This window comes from Mercenaria mercenaria, chromosome 2, assembly GCF_021730395.1.
Source record: "Mercenaria mercenaria strain notata chromosome 2, MADL_Memer_1, whole genome shotgun sequence".
NCBI classification, from domain to species: Eukaryota; Metazoa; Mollusca; class Bivalvia; order Venerida; family Veneridae; genus Mercenaria; species Mercenaria mercenaria.
The window spans coordinates 57,367,648-57,382,925 of NC_069362.1; the positions used below are offsets into that span (position 1 = coordinate 57,367,648).

General features: G+C 36.0%; 1 protein-coding gene across 10 annotated transcripts in view; it reads left to right on the forward strand.

Moving 5' to 3' along the window:
* The window catches only part of LOC123562212 (calcium-activated potassium channel slowpoke-like), a 125,702-nt gene that overhangs the window by 26,043 nt on the left and 84,381 nt on the right, over positions 1-15,278 (forward strand). For all 10 annotated transcript variants that reach the window (XM_053536671.1, XM_053536674.1, XM_053536673.1 and 7 more), the window contains exons 3-4: positions 7,139-7,235; positions 14,523-14,634. In XM_053536671.1, coding sequence (XP_053392646.1) covers positions 7,139-7,235; positions 14,523-14,634 — 209 coding nt within the window. The remainder of the gene's footprint in view (positions 1-7,138; positions 7,236-14,522; positions 14,635-15,278) is intronic.

Consider the following 15,278-nt stretch of genomic DNA (forward strand, 5'->3'; position numbering starts at 1 on the left):
CATGGCGCGAAAACTGTTATATGACGTAATGTCACGACAATCTCGTGCAACAATACCGCTTTGATCTCCACTTCAGATGTCATGATACCGACACACTTCTTTTAGCTCTTTTAGAGGATATTAATTGATGATGAAAACAATGCCAGTTACTTCGTTAATCAACAGAATAATTACCGATGATCGTCAACTTTTTTTTTCGCTTTCAAGACGAGTAGGTGGATGGTGATTATTGTGTCCATATTTTTAGGACACTTTACAAAATAATTATTTTTTGGGAAATAAGTCTTGAGAAAATGAAAATAACTGATATTTAATACTTTCCTGACACTTTGGGAAACTACGGTAGGGGTTAGACTGTGATTATTATTACTATTGATGCAGTTATTATGGAGAGCAACTTGATGATGGAGATGACAAAATTAGTGAAAGAAAAAGAAAAAATGTCTGGTGTGAAAAGGAAATTTAAGAGTAACAAAAATGAATAATCAAAAAGGAAACATAATGTACGAGCTATGTGTTGTATCTGAAAGTTGCTTGTTGTACATGATACTCATTCCATAAAACGTGACAGTATTAAAAGTGTTGATTATTAGGGCGAGTGACTATTCACTAAGGGCGAGTAGATTTTACTAACTACTAGTCATGCAGGGCGAGTGGTGTGAAAAAGAATTTTACACCCCTGGTATCCTGTCTCAGGTCTGATATTGTATATTTCGGTCCATGTTATCAGATGAAACTGCTTGGCATTTTCTGTTTTGTGTATTCTTCTCATGTTCCCAGGGTCTGGCACATGTTCCCAGGGACTGGCAAGTCTGGCTTTATCAAACTTAATGCTACTGATGAAATGCACAATATCTGAAATCAAAAACATTTAACTTGGGCATTTAAAACAACTTCTTTGTTGATTTTTATTTTACATGGTAGATAGATGTTTTTTATCATTTCGCATACAGCCCACGTTAATTAGGTTATTTAGTTCATACTCGCACTCAACCATCCTTGTGGCAAGACCTACAAATTGACTTACATATTGATGACTCTGACCTTTATATGACCTTTACCTGCACACTAAGAACCTCAAAATGCAACATTTTTTATATACCCAAAGGAACGTATTATGTTATGATGCCGGTGTCCGTCTGTCCGTCCATTAGCAATTTCGTGTCCGCTCTGTAACTCTTGAACCCCTTGAAAGATTTCAAAGAAACTTGACACAAATGTTCACCACACCGAGACAACGTGCAGAGCACATGTTATGGATGTCTCACTTCAAGGTCAAGGTCACACTTTGGGGTCAAATGTCATATCAGATTGTTTCGTGTCTGCTCTGTAACTCTTTAACTGCTTGAAGGATTTCAAAGAAACTTGGCACAAATGTTCACCACACCAAGACGACATACAGAGTGCATGTTTCGGGTGACTCACTTCAAGGTCAAGATCACACTTAGGGGTCAAAGGTCATATATGACTTTGCTTTGTGTATATTGCTCTGCATTGCAGTGCTCTTGTTTTTATTTGGCAGATCCCTTTTTTGTTCACTTACAATAAAAAAAGATTGAATTACTTCCCTTTTATGTTACTAGAAATAGCTTATTTTGAAACTTTTTTATTATTTGCCATATGGAAAATCGAGACTACTTTTCTGTGGTACAACATGGATGGTACCTCCAATTTTTAGGTGTATTTTTCTGTGGACTCAGAATTATTTTTTGGAATTTCTTCCCTTTGTTGTTCCTGTCCTTTGGGCTTCAACAGTCAAGTTGTTTGCTCCCATCCTCTGATGTAACCCTTCAGGCATATATAACCCCGCTTGGCAGAGCTCTTGTTTTACATAACTTTCTTCCCTCCTAACTAATTAAGTTCTAACTGATATATACGGAATCCTGTTTCCGCCATCTACATTTCGACTAGACAGATACGCGAAAACTTTTCATGCTATAAATTTACCGCGAAAAGTTGAAATCTTGAAGTTTTTGACCCGACAAATGTCGTGCAAACGTCAACTTTTCGACCTAGAATCAAACGCGAAAAGTAGAAATTAAGAGAGCTAATTTCCCCGAAAAGTCGAAGTTTGTAACGCGACAGTTGTCGTGCAAATTTCAACTTATTGACTGAATTTGTAGGTCGAAAAGTATAAATTTAAGTCTTAATTTCACGTGATTATCGCCTAAATTTTGACTTTTCGTTCTAGGGTTAGGGTTATATAGGGTTAGGGTTACTTAGTTTAGGGTTAGGGTTACTTAGTCCTAGAACGAAAAGTCGAAATTTAAGCGATAACATCACGAAATTATCGGCCGAAGAACTGGCATGAAAAGTAGAAGTTAAGACTTAAATTTATACTTTTCGTCCTACAAATTCAGTCGATAAGTTGACGTTTGCACGACAATAATTATTGTCGCGTTACAGACTTTGACTTTTCAACTTTTTGAGGAAATATCTTAGCACAAAAAGTTGAAATTAGCTCTCTTAATTTCTACTTTTCACGCTTGATTCTAGGTCGAAAAGTTGACGTTTACACGACAATTGTCGGGTCAAAAACTTCAAGATTTCGACTTTTCGCGGTAAATTTATAGCACAAAAAGTTGAAATTAGATGCTTAATTTCAAGTTTTCGCATTTCTGTCTAGTCGAAAAGTCGATGGCGGAAACAGGATTCTGTAGATGTACAACAGTCTGTGTGGCAAAACATAAAACTGACCCATTTATAGATTACCTTGACCTTTTTTCACCTTCATCTTCACACTTAAAACCTAAACTTAACCTCAAAAACCAACATTCTGGTTTACCAGATTTATTTCACTCACCTGCAGCCCACATTAAAGACCCAATTTAGTTCATTTTAGCACTCAACACAATCCTTGTAGCAAGACCTACAAACTTACTCATATATAAACAACCTTGACACGCATATGAACTTCAGCTTTAAACTTAAAATCTCAAAAAACAGCATCTTTGGTCATACTCCCTGGGGCATGATTTTGCGATTTTGAAAACGCAGCTTCTAATGTTCCGAATATATTTTATATCTTTATTTACATAGTATAAACAGAAAATGTGACCAGAGAACATTTTGCCTGAAGTTAAGTATTTATTTTATGTTATTGATGTATTAGTTTGCAGAAACAAGCCAGTAATACATGTATTTAAAAGATTGCAAGATAAAATTTTTCGTTGGAGACAACTGGCTAGAGATTTTGCAATATTTCTGTATAAAACACCATTTCATAGAGATTGATTTTACTTACAACTCAAAATGTTCTGGATTTTGTTTACAGTTATAATTCAGAAGTATTTTAAGTGTAATGTTTTACATCCTTTCTTACAGTTTCAGGGAAATTTATTTTATTGTATTAGTGAGCTCCTGTTTATAGGTTCAACATGTTATTTTCTGGGAAATATCCAGATTTGAATTCTCCTCACATCTTTAACTGAGCTTGTTTAGACATGTGCCAGCAGCATCAGTAGGCAATATCTCCTTTAAGAAAGTAATCTTGTGACCTAATCGTATAACTCTGACAGAAACTCGATGGTAAGAAAATTAAATTCTGACTCTTACAGAAATACGCTACAAATCAAGGTTTTACAATAACTTTTCTTCCGTGGTCCAAAGGACTAGTAACTTGAAGCAGTAAACACTGTAAATCTTCCAAAGAAATTGTTTTAAATACCCGAGTAAGTAGTTTTTGTGTATAGCTGTTTGAACAAACAAGACTGGCAAGTTACTTTTACTGGTTTGCACCGAAGTTTGACTGAATTCTGTGATTTGGAGAAAAGTTGTAGCTAATCCAGGCCTAGAAACACCTAGCTTTTAGTAAATGAGCCGTGCCATGAGAAAACCAACATAGTGGCTTTGCGACCAGCATGGATCCAGACCAGCCTGCGCATCCGCGCAGTCTGGTCAGGATCCATGCTGTTCGCTTTCAAAGCCTGTTAATATTAGAGAAACCTTTAGCGAACAGTATGGATCCTGACCAGACTGCGTGGATGCGCAGGCTGGTCTGGATCCATGCTGGTCGCAAAGCCACTATGTTGGTTTTCACATGGCATGGTTAAAATATAGTTTGTGGATAGACACATTGAATCTGCCTACTAATCTAGAAATATGGCATATTCAACCTTATTTCGTTCTTTACTGGTATGTTGCCGATGGAAATATTTGCTTTGTACCTATTCATCTCTCAGTTTAAAAGTGCAAGAAATATTTTCATGAAAAGTTACAGCAAAGAACAATAGCTTGATCTCCTTTGTTAAACTGTCTTGTGATTTCTAGGCATAAAATCATAATATTATATTTTAAAATACAAGAAAGTACAAATGCACTGTTTATTGCACTGTCATTAAATTCTGTAAAAAAACAACAAAAAAACAAAACATTTGTGGTTTTGGATAAAACAGCATTTTGCTGAGATATGAATTTATGGATTTCAGATTTAGAATATGAAATGAAAGGGATTTTACTTGTTCACTGGTATAGATTTCTTTCATTTTCTCAATCATGAATTCCATGAAAGTCATTCCCCAGAAATATTCATGATTTTACAGTAATGTTAATTAAAGTACTGGACAAAAAAAAGAATATTATCTGTTTCTCATTAGTCAGCATCAGGTTAGATTATGAATGATTCTGAGATGAGAGTCAAGATATTGATGAAATTTTTTTCCCCTAATTAGATATGTACCTTATCTGAAGAACAATCTCTTGTTTGGTTGAACATCAGTCTAAAGTTATGAGATTATTATTTTAATTGATAGATGGTATTATGGCCACAAGGAGTCTATCATTTTGTCTCTTAGCGCTCACAACAATGGAAAGCACAGATATACAGTATGGACCATGGGGTAGTGCATTTCTGGGCGAGGCATATGTTCTCTATATGATTAGATAGAATAGCTGGTGTCAGAAATCAATTGTCCTCCACTTCTTCCACCTCAGATTCATGTGGAGAAGTTGGCAGTCACTTATAGAGTGTAAGTACTGGTACAGAATCCAGGAATATTGGGTAGGTTACCTGCCTTAGTACTGGTACAGAATCCAGGAATGGGTAGGTTACCTGCCTTAGTACTGGTACAGAATCCAGGAATATTGGGTAGGTTACAGTCCTGCCTTAGTACTGGTACAGAATCCAGGAATATTGGGCAGGTTACCTGCCTTAGTACTGGTACAGAATCCAGGAATATTGGGCAGGTTACCTGCCTTAGTACTGGTACAGAATCCAGGAATATTGGGTAGGTTACCTGCCTTAGTACTGGTACAGAATCCAGGAATATTGGGTACTTAGTACTGGTACAGAATCCAGGAATATTGGGCAGGTTACCTGCCTTAGTACTGGTACAGAATCCAGGAATATTGGGTAGGTTACCTGCCTTAGTACTGGTACAGAATCCAGGAATATTGGGTGGGTTACAGTCCTGCCTTAGTACTGGTACAGAATCCAGGAATATTGGGTAGGTTACAGTCCTGCCTTAGTACTGGTACAGAATCCAGGAATACTGGGTAGGTTACCTGCCTTAGTACTGGTACAGAATCCAAGAATATTGGGTAGGTTACAGTCCTGCCTTAGTACTGGTACAGAATCCAGGAATATTGGGTAGGTTACCTGCCTTAGTACTGGTACAGAATCCAGGAATATTGGGTAGGTTACAGTCCTGCCTACAGTTAAATAAATGAAATCCAAAACAAACAAATTCTTTCAATTATTTTACAGGTTATAAGGCATTAAGGTAGGCAATAAGGTGAATTTAATGCTTCAGTTGGCCGCTTACGGAGCATTTGCTTGTGTATGTTGTTGTTAAGTTTGTTGCAGTGAAATCTCAGGATGAAAATAACAGCAAGTTTTAATGCATATCAGCAGTTAAGAAAAGTCAATAATCATCAATATTCAGTGTCTCTCTCTGTGTAGTCATTGATCAAGTATTAACTTTTAAATAGAAGCAATGCACTAGAAACCAGAATGTCAATGTCAGATTTTTAAAACAATGCAGTATACAATATATACATCTATAGAATATTCATTCTAGCAATATTTTTTGTGGTTTCTGCTGAAGTAATTTTGATGGAGACATGATGTCAGCTGGGCTGCTATAGTGCCTTACAAGAGTTATATTATAAAAAAAAAAAAGCTGTAGTATTGTACTTTGTATTGTCATACTATTAAGTACTGTTGCTGGCAGACTTGTTATAATTAACAGTACCATGCATATAACAGAAATAAAGTTATATAGCTAGCCTTAGTACTAATTATTTCATGTAATCCACATATTCTAAAAATAACGGGAGAAATGTATAACAGAAGAAATGTATAATATTTCTGTTTACAGGAGTGAAGTGGAGACTTGTATTCCCGATATATCATTACTTGCTGAAATGTATGATCAGGGTTCTTCCGAGGATCAAAAAATGATGGGGGCACATGTCCCCATGGTATGAAAAATGTGGGGACATTTTCAAAATCTTGGGGATAACAGCTTTTGACCATATGTCATTGAAATAAATCAGTAACATTTACTACAATTGAAGTCCTTATTGTAGGCCAACCATTGGCACTCTTTAAATAAACTCGGGTGAAATTTGGAGTCACTTTTTTTTTTTGGCTTCATCCCAGTTTTCTGCACCCTTGGTGGTTTGACTTTGTGACGTATTTTCAGTTCTGGAGACAATTTGTGTGGAACAGATGACAGATTTTAAGGAGTCAATGGACTCACTTTCAATTTCAACTGCGGAGACAGTGGGTGGAGAACGGTTAACAACAACGGGGTTTGTGTGGTCTGTTGGGCTTTTTATGAAGCCACATGAAGTACTAGGCAGTTAATCATTAGATTGAATGGTTTTCTTGTCTGCTGATACAGAAACGTAGGTTTTAAATGTTCATTGTTTCTTCGCTGGCAAATAAAAGTGACGTCTTTCGGATGCAGAAGAAAAATGAATGATTCTAATCAGTTTCAGTCATCCCATATGCACATTTGTCCCCAAAATTTTAGTAATGCGACAACTGACACTTTTAGACCAATTTTAGCATGAGATACGTGATTTTTACGTGAGATATCGTAGCCTCGGCAGAACCCTGTATGATATTTCTGTTTTACAGGACTGTAGTGGAGATTTGTATTCGATCCTTGACATATCTGTTTCTGTTTTACAGGAGTGCAGTGGAGACCTGTGTTCCTTGGGCAGAGAGTACCACACAACAAGTAGACTTGGCCTTCAACGTCTTCTTTATGATATATTTCTTTATAAGGGTAAGTTTTGAATTAAACTGCTATGTTCGCCACATTACTCACACTTACGGTAAAGCTACCAAGAGATACAATTCTGTGGATATGTCTTGCATTGTTCAATCTCTATATAAAGTGGAGCATACATTTTTTGTTTGCAACACTCCATGTCTGAATAAAGCTACCACATTAATTCTTTGTGTTTGTTCACAACACTGTAAATCACCAGTTTACATAAATCTTGCTTACATCATTTTGATTAGGCTACCGTTGATACTGCATTTAGAGCTCACATGAGCACAAAGTGTTCAAGATGACCTTTTAGAAACAGATAACACAAGCATAGAAAGCTGCTTAAAATCAGTCCATAGACATTGCTTTCTACAATCAAGCATCAACAAAGCATATATCTGGCATGAAAAGGGCCTTTACTAGGTGGGAAAGTTACAATGTATACTGGTATGGACTGCATTTGACTGGACCATGGAGGCTCTTGCAGTAAATTCCTACCATCATACAAAATCATTTACCCTCTGGTACCTTCATTTTGTAACCAGACCTAATAGGTTTTTTTTTATGCAGAATGTGTATACATATACTTTGAAGGTCTCATTCATATTTGATAACTGGCCAGACTGAGATAGTATTTGTCCAGAGTTACTTGCCCTTGATTTATTAAAGAATGCTATATTTCAGTGTTAACCCTTTGCTGTCTAAAGATACTTAAAGAAAATGTTTACGCTCATTAGATCTTAGTTAAGTCAGATTGTTTGGCCTAAAAATATGTTCTCTTGATTTATCAAGAACACGTTTTATATATCTCTTTGTTAAGACTCTAGTTATGCCTCTGATGAGGATTGGTGAAGACATGAAGGTACTTTGTTTTTCTGTTTTGTTTGTCTTAAAGTACTCGGCACCGCATACGTTAAACAGGGATAGAGAATAGTTTTCATGTTTTTTTTTATCTATTTGACACTGTGTTTGGTGTCTGTCTCTTCATTGGTGAGCATTAAATATGATTTTGGGTTAGTGGTACATTGAATCTCTTACCATTCGTTTCTTCAGTGGTGCTTGTACTTATTCCAGAAGTGTACCCTACTTTAAAGGAACTTATTTCAATAGTTTATATTAAAACCTAAATATACACATGGAAAAGTTTCCGAGTTACCATAATGTAAAGGTGTTAATAGGACACACCTGAAATGTCCGTTTTGTGCCGTTTCGCTAGGAATACATGTTCTCCTGTCATCTACATCATTCTTCATAATATAAATGTTTTTAGCATTGTAAATGTTTCACAAGCTGAGCACTAGTACCAGATGGTTTGCCAGTGACTACAAAATTTAATCATCTTCATGGTTTAGTATTTTATAGTATCGTACAGTAAAATCTATCAATGTTTAGACAGCCATGCCAGTGAGTTTTGTTTTGTTTGGTAAAGATCAGCCATGTCCTGTAAAGTCTAGCCGAAAGAAGTACACAGGACGACTCCCTTATATATTTTTTGACAATTGTGATTTTTGAAAATAAGCAAACATATGAAATGGAAGTGGAAAAGTGATAACTTTCCCCCATGAAATCATGTTTAATAACTTTCCCCCATGAAATCATGTTTAACATAAAATTGAAAGCACAAGCACAGAAATAGTATGTTACCATTTGTTAGCTGCTCACCTGAGCACAAAGTGCTCAAAGGTGAGCTTTTGTGATCGCCCTGTGTCCGTCCTCTTCCGTCCGTCAGTCGTCCGTCATCAACAATTTGAATGTTAACACTCTAGAGGTTACAATTTTGGCCCAATCTTAATGAAACTTGGTCAAAATGTTACCCTCAATGAAATCTTGGACGAGTTTGATATTGGGTCATGTGGGGTCAAAAACTAGGTCATCAGGTCAAATCGAAGGAAAAGCTTGTTAACACTCTAGAGGTCACAATTTTGGCCCAATCTTAATGAAACTTGTCAGAATGTTACCCTGAATAAAATCTTTGACAAGTTCTATATTGTGTCATCTGGGGTCAGAAACTAGGTCACCAGGTCAAATCAAAGGAAAAGCTTGTTAACACTCTGTAGGTCACAATTTTGGCCCAATCTTAATGATACTTGGTCAGAATGTTACCCTCAATAAAATCTTGGACGAGTTTGATATCGGGTCATCTGGGATCAAAAACTAGGTCACCAGATCAAATCAAAGGAAAAGCTTGTTAACACTGTAGAGGCCACATTTATGATGTATCTTCATGAAATTTGGTCAGAATGTTAATCTTGATGATCTCAAGGTCCAGTTTGAATCTGGGTCATGTAGGGTCAAAAACTAGGTCACCAGGTCAAATCAAAGGAAAAGCTAGTTAACACTCTAGAGGCCACATTTATTTTTCTCAACTAACTTGCTTGAAATTTCTCTAAGACTTTCAAACTCATTTTATTTACAGTAAATTTGCTGAATGCTGTTAATACCATACTTAAATATCTGAGATACTTCATAATTATGTAATCAAAATATGTTATTCATTAATATCAATGTAAAAACTAAGTACTACCATTTAAAAAGCATTCCTAAGAAATTTATCTGCATTCATCTGGATCTGCATTTTAAGCATAATTTGGAAGACTGTGCAGTGTATAGCAATATTTTTGTCTAAAATCAACATTTTAGAAATGAATTTCCCAAAATTTGTAGGTATTTAATAGACCAAATTTGTTCAAATTTATTATGGAAATTCTTCCACATTGCAGCAAAGACTTTCTAGAAAACAAACATTTCCTGGAGGAGCATGCCAGACTCCTCAACATGATCTGCATACACATCCTCAAAACCCTAGCTACACCCTTGCTCATCATATTTAGACAAGATCTGAATGCAAGTAAAGCTGTTAAGTTAGATTTTTTCAGAGTTTTGTGCGCTTGATTGTTCTATTTCATCACATTTACACATGTTTGTTCACAGTTCAAATTTTGTTCACAGAATTGATGTCTCAGTTGTTCACCATTTTTTTAATGTGTATATGTATATGATAGTGAGGTTATTACTTGAATCACCTTGTCCTGTCCCATCTATGGAACCAATACAGTACAGGTACCATTTTGTAAAAGATTTTAGGATCATAAGGAAAGTTCACATACCAGGTTCCATAACTCTGACACTAGTTTTGGCAGATTTTTGTCTCCTTTTCTGTTAGAAAATACCACAAATCAGTATTTCTTTATTCCCCACCCCCCAGCTGCCAATGATCTTCATTTTGAAAGTAGTTAAATGAATGGAGAGACTTGGAATGAGAGATATTCATTATGACATTACAATTATGATGCAGTAGTATAGACAATTGGTAAATGAGTCGCTGCAGATGTTACAAGCTATCAAAACCTGGCTATGTTCCATATATAATAACTTCAGTATGTTCCTACTCTCTTCTTCTGGAAATCCTCTCATACATAAACAATTTTTGATCCCTGTACTGTATAAGATACCATTCATAACATAATAGCTATAAACTATAGCCCTTTACTGTATTACATACAAATTATAATATAATAGCTATAAACTATAGCCCTATACTGTATTAAATACCATTTGTAACATTTCAGCTATAAACGGTAGGCTTGTACTACTGTGAAGTCATTTAAATTCGCTGACATAAAAAAGGACTGTTTAGCGCGGGCTTTAATTTGCGCATTTTCAATTTTAGTAATGAAATGATATAAGTAAAAAATAATAATAGCGTTGCCTTAAATCCGCGCATTGGTCCTAGCGCAAAATATGCGAAAATTCGTCCTACGCGAATAAAAATGATTTCACAGTATATAAGATACAAATATCATGTAACACCTATAAGCTACCATTCTCATCCATCAGAGATTCGTCAAAATCCCGAGACGAACCTCTGATTTATTGCTATCATTTATCTGGTGAGCATGCGCACTTGTAATTACCACTGGTAGTGGTTTCAGCCAATCATTCTCCGCCATTATTTGGCACGCAGACTTCAAACTTCAAACAACATGTGAGAAAGGTACTTGCTTACTGTGGATAAAGGCTGTATTCCATGATTGTGATAAATAAAGATTTATTCCTGTAATTCGACAAGATTTACATCAAGAAAGAATAATATTCGTCGTAAATGGACATCGATAATATGGAAAGGATGCGGTCACGCTTCTCACGGACGATTTTGATTGGTTTGCTACGATTTGTCGCGAAACGACGCTGATTGGCAGAAATGTTTTACCTGTAATATAACCAAACCACAAATATCGGCGAAATGTGCCAGGGGTTCATCCGGGGAACCATAATAGACCTCTGGTATGCGAGAATAAACTACTGGACTCTGTTGTATTAGATACCATTTATAACATAATAGCTATAAACTATAGCCCTTTACTCTATTAGATACCATTCATAACAAAGTAGCTATAGAGGTCTGTACTGTTTTAGATATCAGTTATAACATACTAGTTATAGACTGTAATACCCTTACAGAAGAAAACGGCCTGCTGCGTACTCTTGCTGTGTACATACAGCGTATATGATGCGTACATGATGTGTACTGAAATCAAGGGCTTTAAATAGTACGCAGGATATACACCGCACATACACCGATAGTACGTTTGTAGTACACTTTTGACATGCAAATGAGCTCTGCCGCATACTACATGCTGCGTACATGCTGTGGACTACATAGTACACAGGATGTACACTGGAGGAATTTAGTATGCGGGAAATAGTGCGCAGCATGTACGCGGCACATACACTTTTCACATGCAAATGAGCCTGCGGTGTACTACCCCTGCGGCGTACATGCTGTGTACTCCTGGCCCAAGTCCTGCGGCGTACATGCTGTGTACTCCTGCTGCATACATGCTGTGTACTCTTGTGGCAAAACTGCTGTGATAATGTAAATTCCTTACCCCACCAACTTTCGTAGAAAGCTGATCATTTGACAAAAACAGAAAAAAGATAAGTGACATGCATCATAAGTATTTACCTACCAAATAATGTAGAATGAGTATCAAATAAATAGTAATAGTTACTCTCATCCACTTTTCCATGAAATAAATCAATTTTGTAGCATGTAATTGGTAAACATTTGAAGAAAATGGCGTAACTGCATCAGGGGAAACAACTTTAATGCAACTAAATATAAGTGTTAGATTTTTATAGACATGTATGCTAGTATGGTAATTATTTGATTAAAATCTCATCTGAGGAACAACTTAGGACTGGAATTATATAAGCATTTATATACAACTTTAGATGATTCCTCGAAAAAGTAGCAACACCTAAAAAACACAATTTTGGATTGATTTTTTCCAATGGGGCGAGCGCAATTAGCCAAAAACGTTCTGAAAATATACGAGTGGCAAATCCAATGAACAACTTCTTAATTTGGTGAGGCCTTAATGAGTTAACATAATGAGCATTAAAGCCTTTATAAAACATGATAGAATGGTGTTTTGCTTAAGAGTATTCAAATAACAGTGAGAGCTATTAATTCTTCTCATTCGGGTGCTGTTGAGGCATTAACTTGGTAATTATTTCATGTATTACGAAATGTAATGTAACGAAGTTCAAATAAGGCTTTTCAGTTATCCAAGTTAGAAAGCTCCAGGATTAATTCAGAATGAAAAAGAATATATTTTTACACTGCATGCAAGGTGCAGCTCAGAAATCACTAAGATGTAAGCTTCACAAATGAACATTGCAAATAGTTTGGCAAATTTTCATTGTTCAGAATACTGGTAATCTCAACTATTCTATGCTATTAAGATAAAAGTTACTCGGAAATCAAGTTCTTGCTTCCAAAAAAAAAAAAAAAAAAAGAAATGTACAAATCCTTCCTGCATGAAGTGTACTTCAGACTTTTACCTAAAAAAATTCAAAGTATAAACACCAAAAGAAAATGAACAAGTCCCTCCCGCGTATATGAAGTTTACTTCAGACTTTAACTTATAAAAAAAAAAAACTAAGTATAAATGCCAAAAGAAATTGTACAAGTCTTTCCCGCGTATATGAAGTGTACTGCACAAATTTCAAAGTATCTGCGGTGTACATGCAGTGTACTATTTTCTTGTTCAAGTCCCTCCTGCGTACATGCAGTGTACTCCTTAAATTTTCAGAGTCTGTGCTGCGTACTTGAAGTGTACTAGTGACCTCCTGCATACATGCTGTGTACTCGTCGAAATAGTACGTGGCATGTACGCGGCATGCGGTGTATGTAAAATGTACTCCTCTGGCGTACTACTGTGTTCGCGGCATATACACAGCAAATACGCAGCATGTACGCCACAGAGGCATGCTTCTGTAATGGTAGATACTATTTATAATATACTAGCTATAAACTATAGGTCTGTACTGTGTATGATACCCTCTATAACTTGATAATTATTATGTATAGGATGTACGCTATAATTACATGCCTAATTATAAACTTTTAGAATATATAATATATATAGCTAGTATGTAATAAATGGTATCTAATACAGTACAGGCCTCTAGTTAACCAGGTTTTCAATGAAAACCTGAGTTATTAGATTGGGGTATGTCGTTGGTCGGGCGGGCGGATGGGCGGGCGGCGGCGTCAAACTGGTGTTTCCGGTCAATAACTTTTGTTTCGGTAAAGGTATTTGAATAACACTTGGTGTGTATGTAGCTTATATCAAGACAAAGGCTGGGATTGATTTTGGGGTTTCTGGGGTCAAGGTCAAGGTCACTGTTACTTAAAAAAAAAAAAGGGTTTCCGGTCAATAACTTAACTTAGGAATGAGCTATCGTGATGAAACTTGGTGTATAGAAAACTTATATAAAGTTGTAGCTTGGGATTGATTTTGGGGTTTCTGGGATCAAGGTCAAGGTCATTGTTACTAAGAATAGGGTTAGGGTTTAGGGTTAGGTTAGGGTTAGGGTTAGGGTTGTGCTTTAAAGTGGTGCACTGTGATTCAGTATACTTTTTTATTCTTATGAAAAGTGTTGAAAACCTGGTTTCGTGGCATTGCCGCGTTTCTTGTTTATATTTATATACATATATTAGGTAACCTACACTGCAAAATAGAGAGCAAACAAACAAACAAACAACTAAACTGTTTTTTTCAGTTGGTTAGACAAAATTGTTTATGGTAGATCAGTGTTGTTAATATCATAAATTCACATTTTGGGATCATTTTACAGGATTTTGCAACTACATCTCCTAATTGAGTTATAGACAATAAATTTACCCACTACTAATTGTTGATGGAATAATTGATAAGTGCTGTTAAATAAAACATAAGAAGTCCTAACTATTTATGTGAATCCCATTAAGTGAATTGTTTATATTTTCAGTTTGTTGCAGCCAATGACAAGCTGTGGTTCTGGTTGGATGTTTTCTCTATTGTGGACTACTTCACCATTCCACCTTCTTTTGTGGCAATATACCTTGACCACAACTGGTTAGGTAGGTCTTACTTTTGTGGCAATATATCTTGGCCACAACTAGTTACAAGTCGGTCTTACTTTTGTGGCATTATATCTTGACCACAACTAGTTACAAGTAGGTCTTACTTTTGCGGCAATATATCTTGGCCACAACTAGTTACAAGTAGGTCTTACTTTTGTGGCAATATATCTTGGCCACAACTAGTTACAAGTAGGTCTTACTTTTGTGACAATATATCTTGGCCACAACTAGTTACAAGTAGGTCTTACTTTTGTCGCATTATATCTTGGCCACAACTAGTTACAAGTAGGTCTTACTTTTGTGGCAATATATCTTGGCCACAACTAGTTACAAGTAGGTCTTACTTTTGTGGCAATATACCTTGACTGCAACTAGTTACAAGTAGGTCTTACTTTTGTGGCAATATACCTTGACTGCAACTAGTTACAAGTAGGTCTTACTTTTGTGGCAATATAACAAGTAGGTCTTACTTTTGTGGCAATATACCTTGACTGCAACTAGTTACAAGTATGTCTTACTTTTGTGGCAATATATCTTGGCAACAACTAGTTACAAGTAGGTCTTACTTTTGTGGCATTATATCTTGACCACAACTAGATGCAAGTAGGTCTTAGTTTTGTGACAATACACCTTGACTGCAA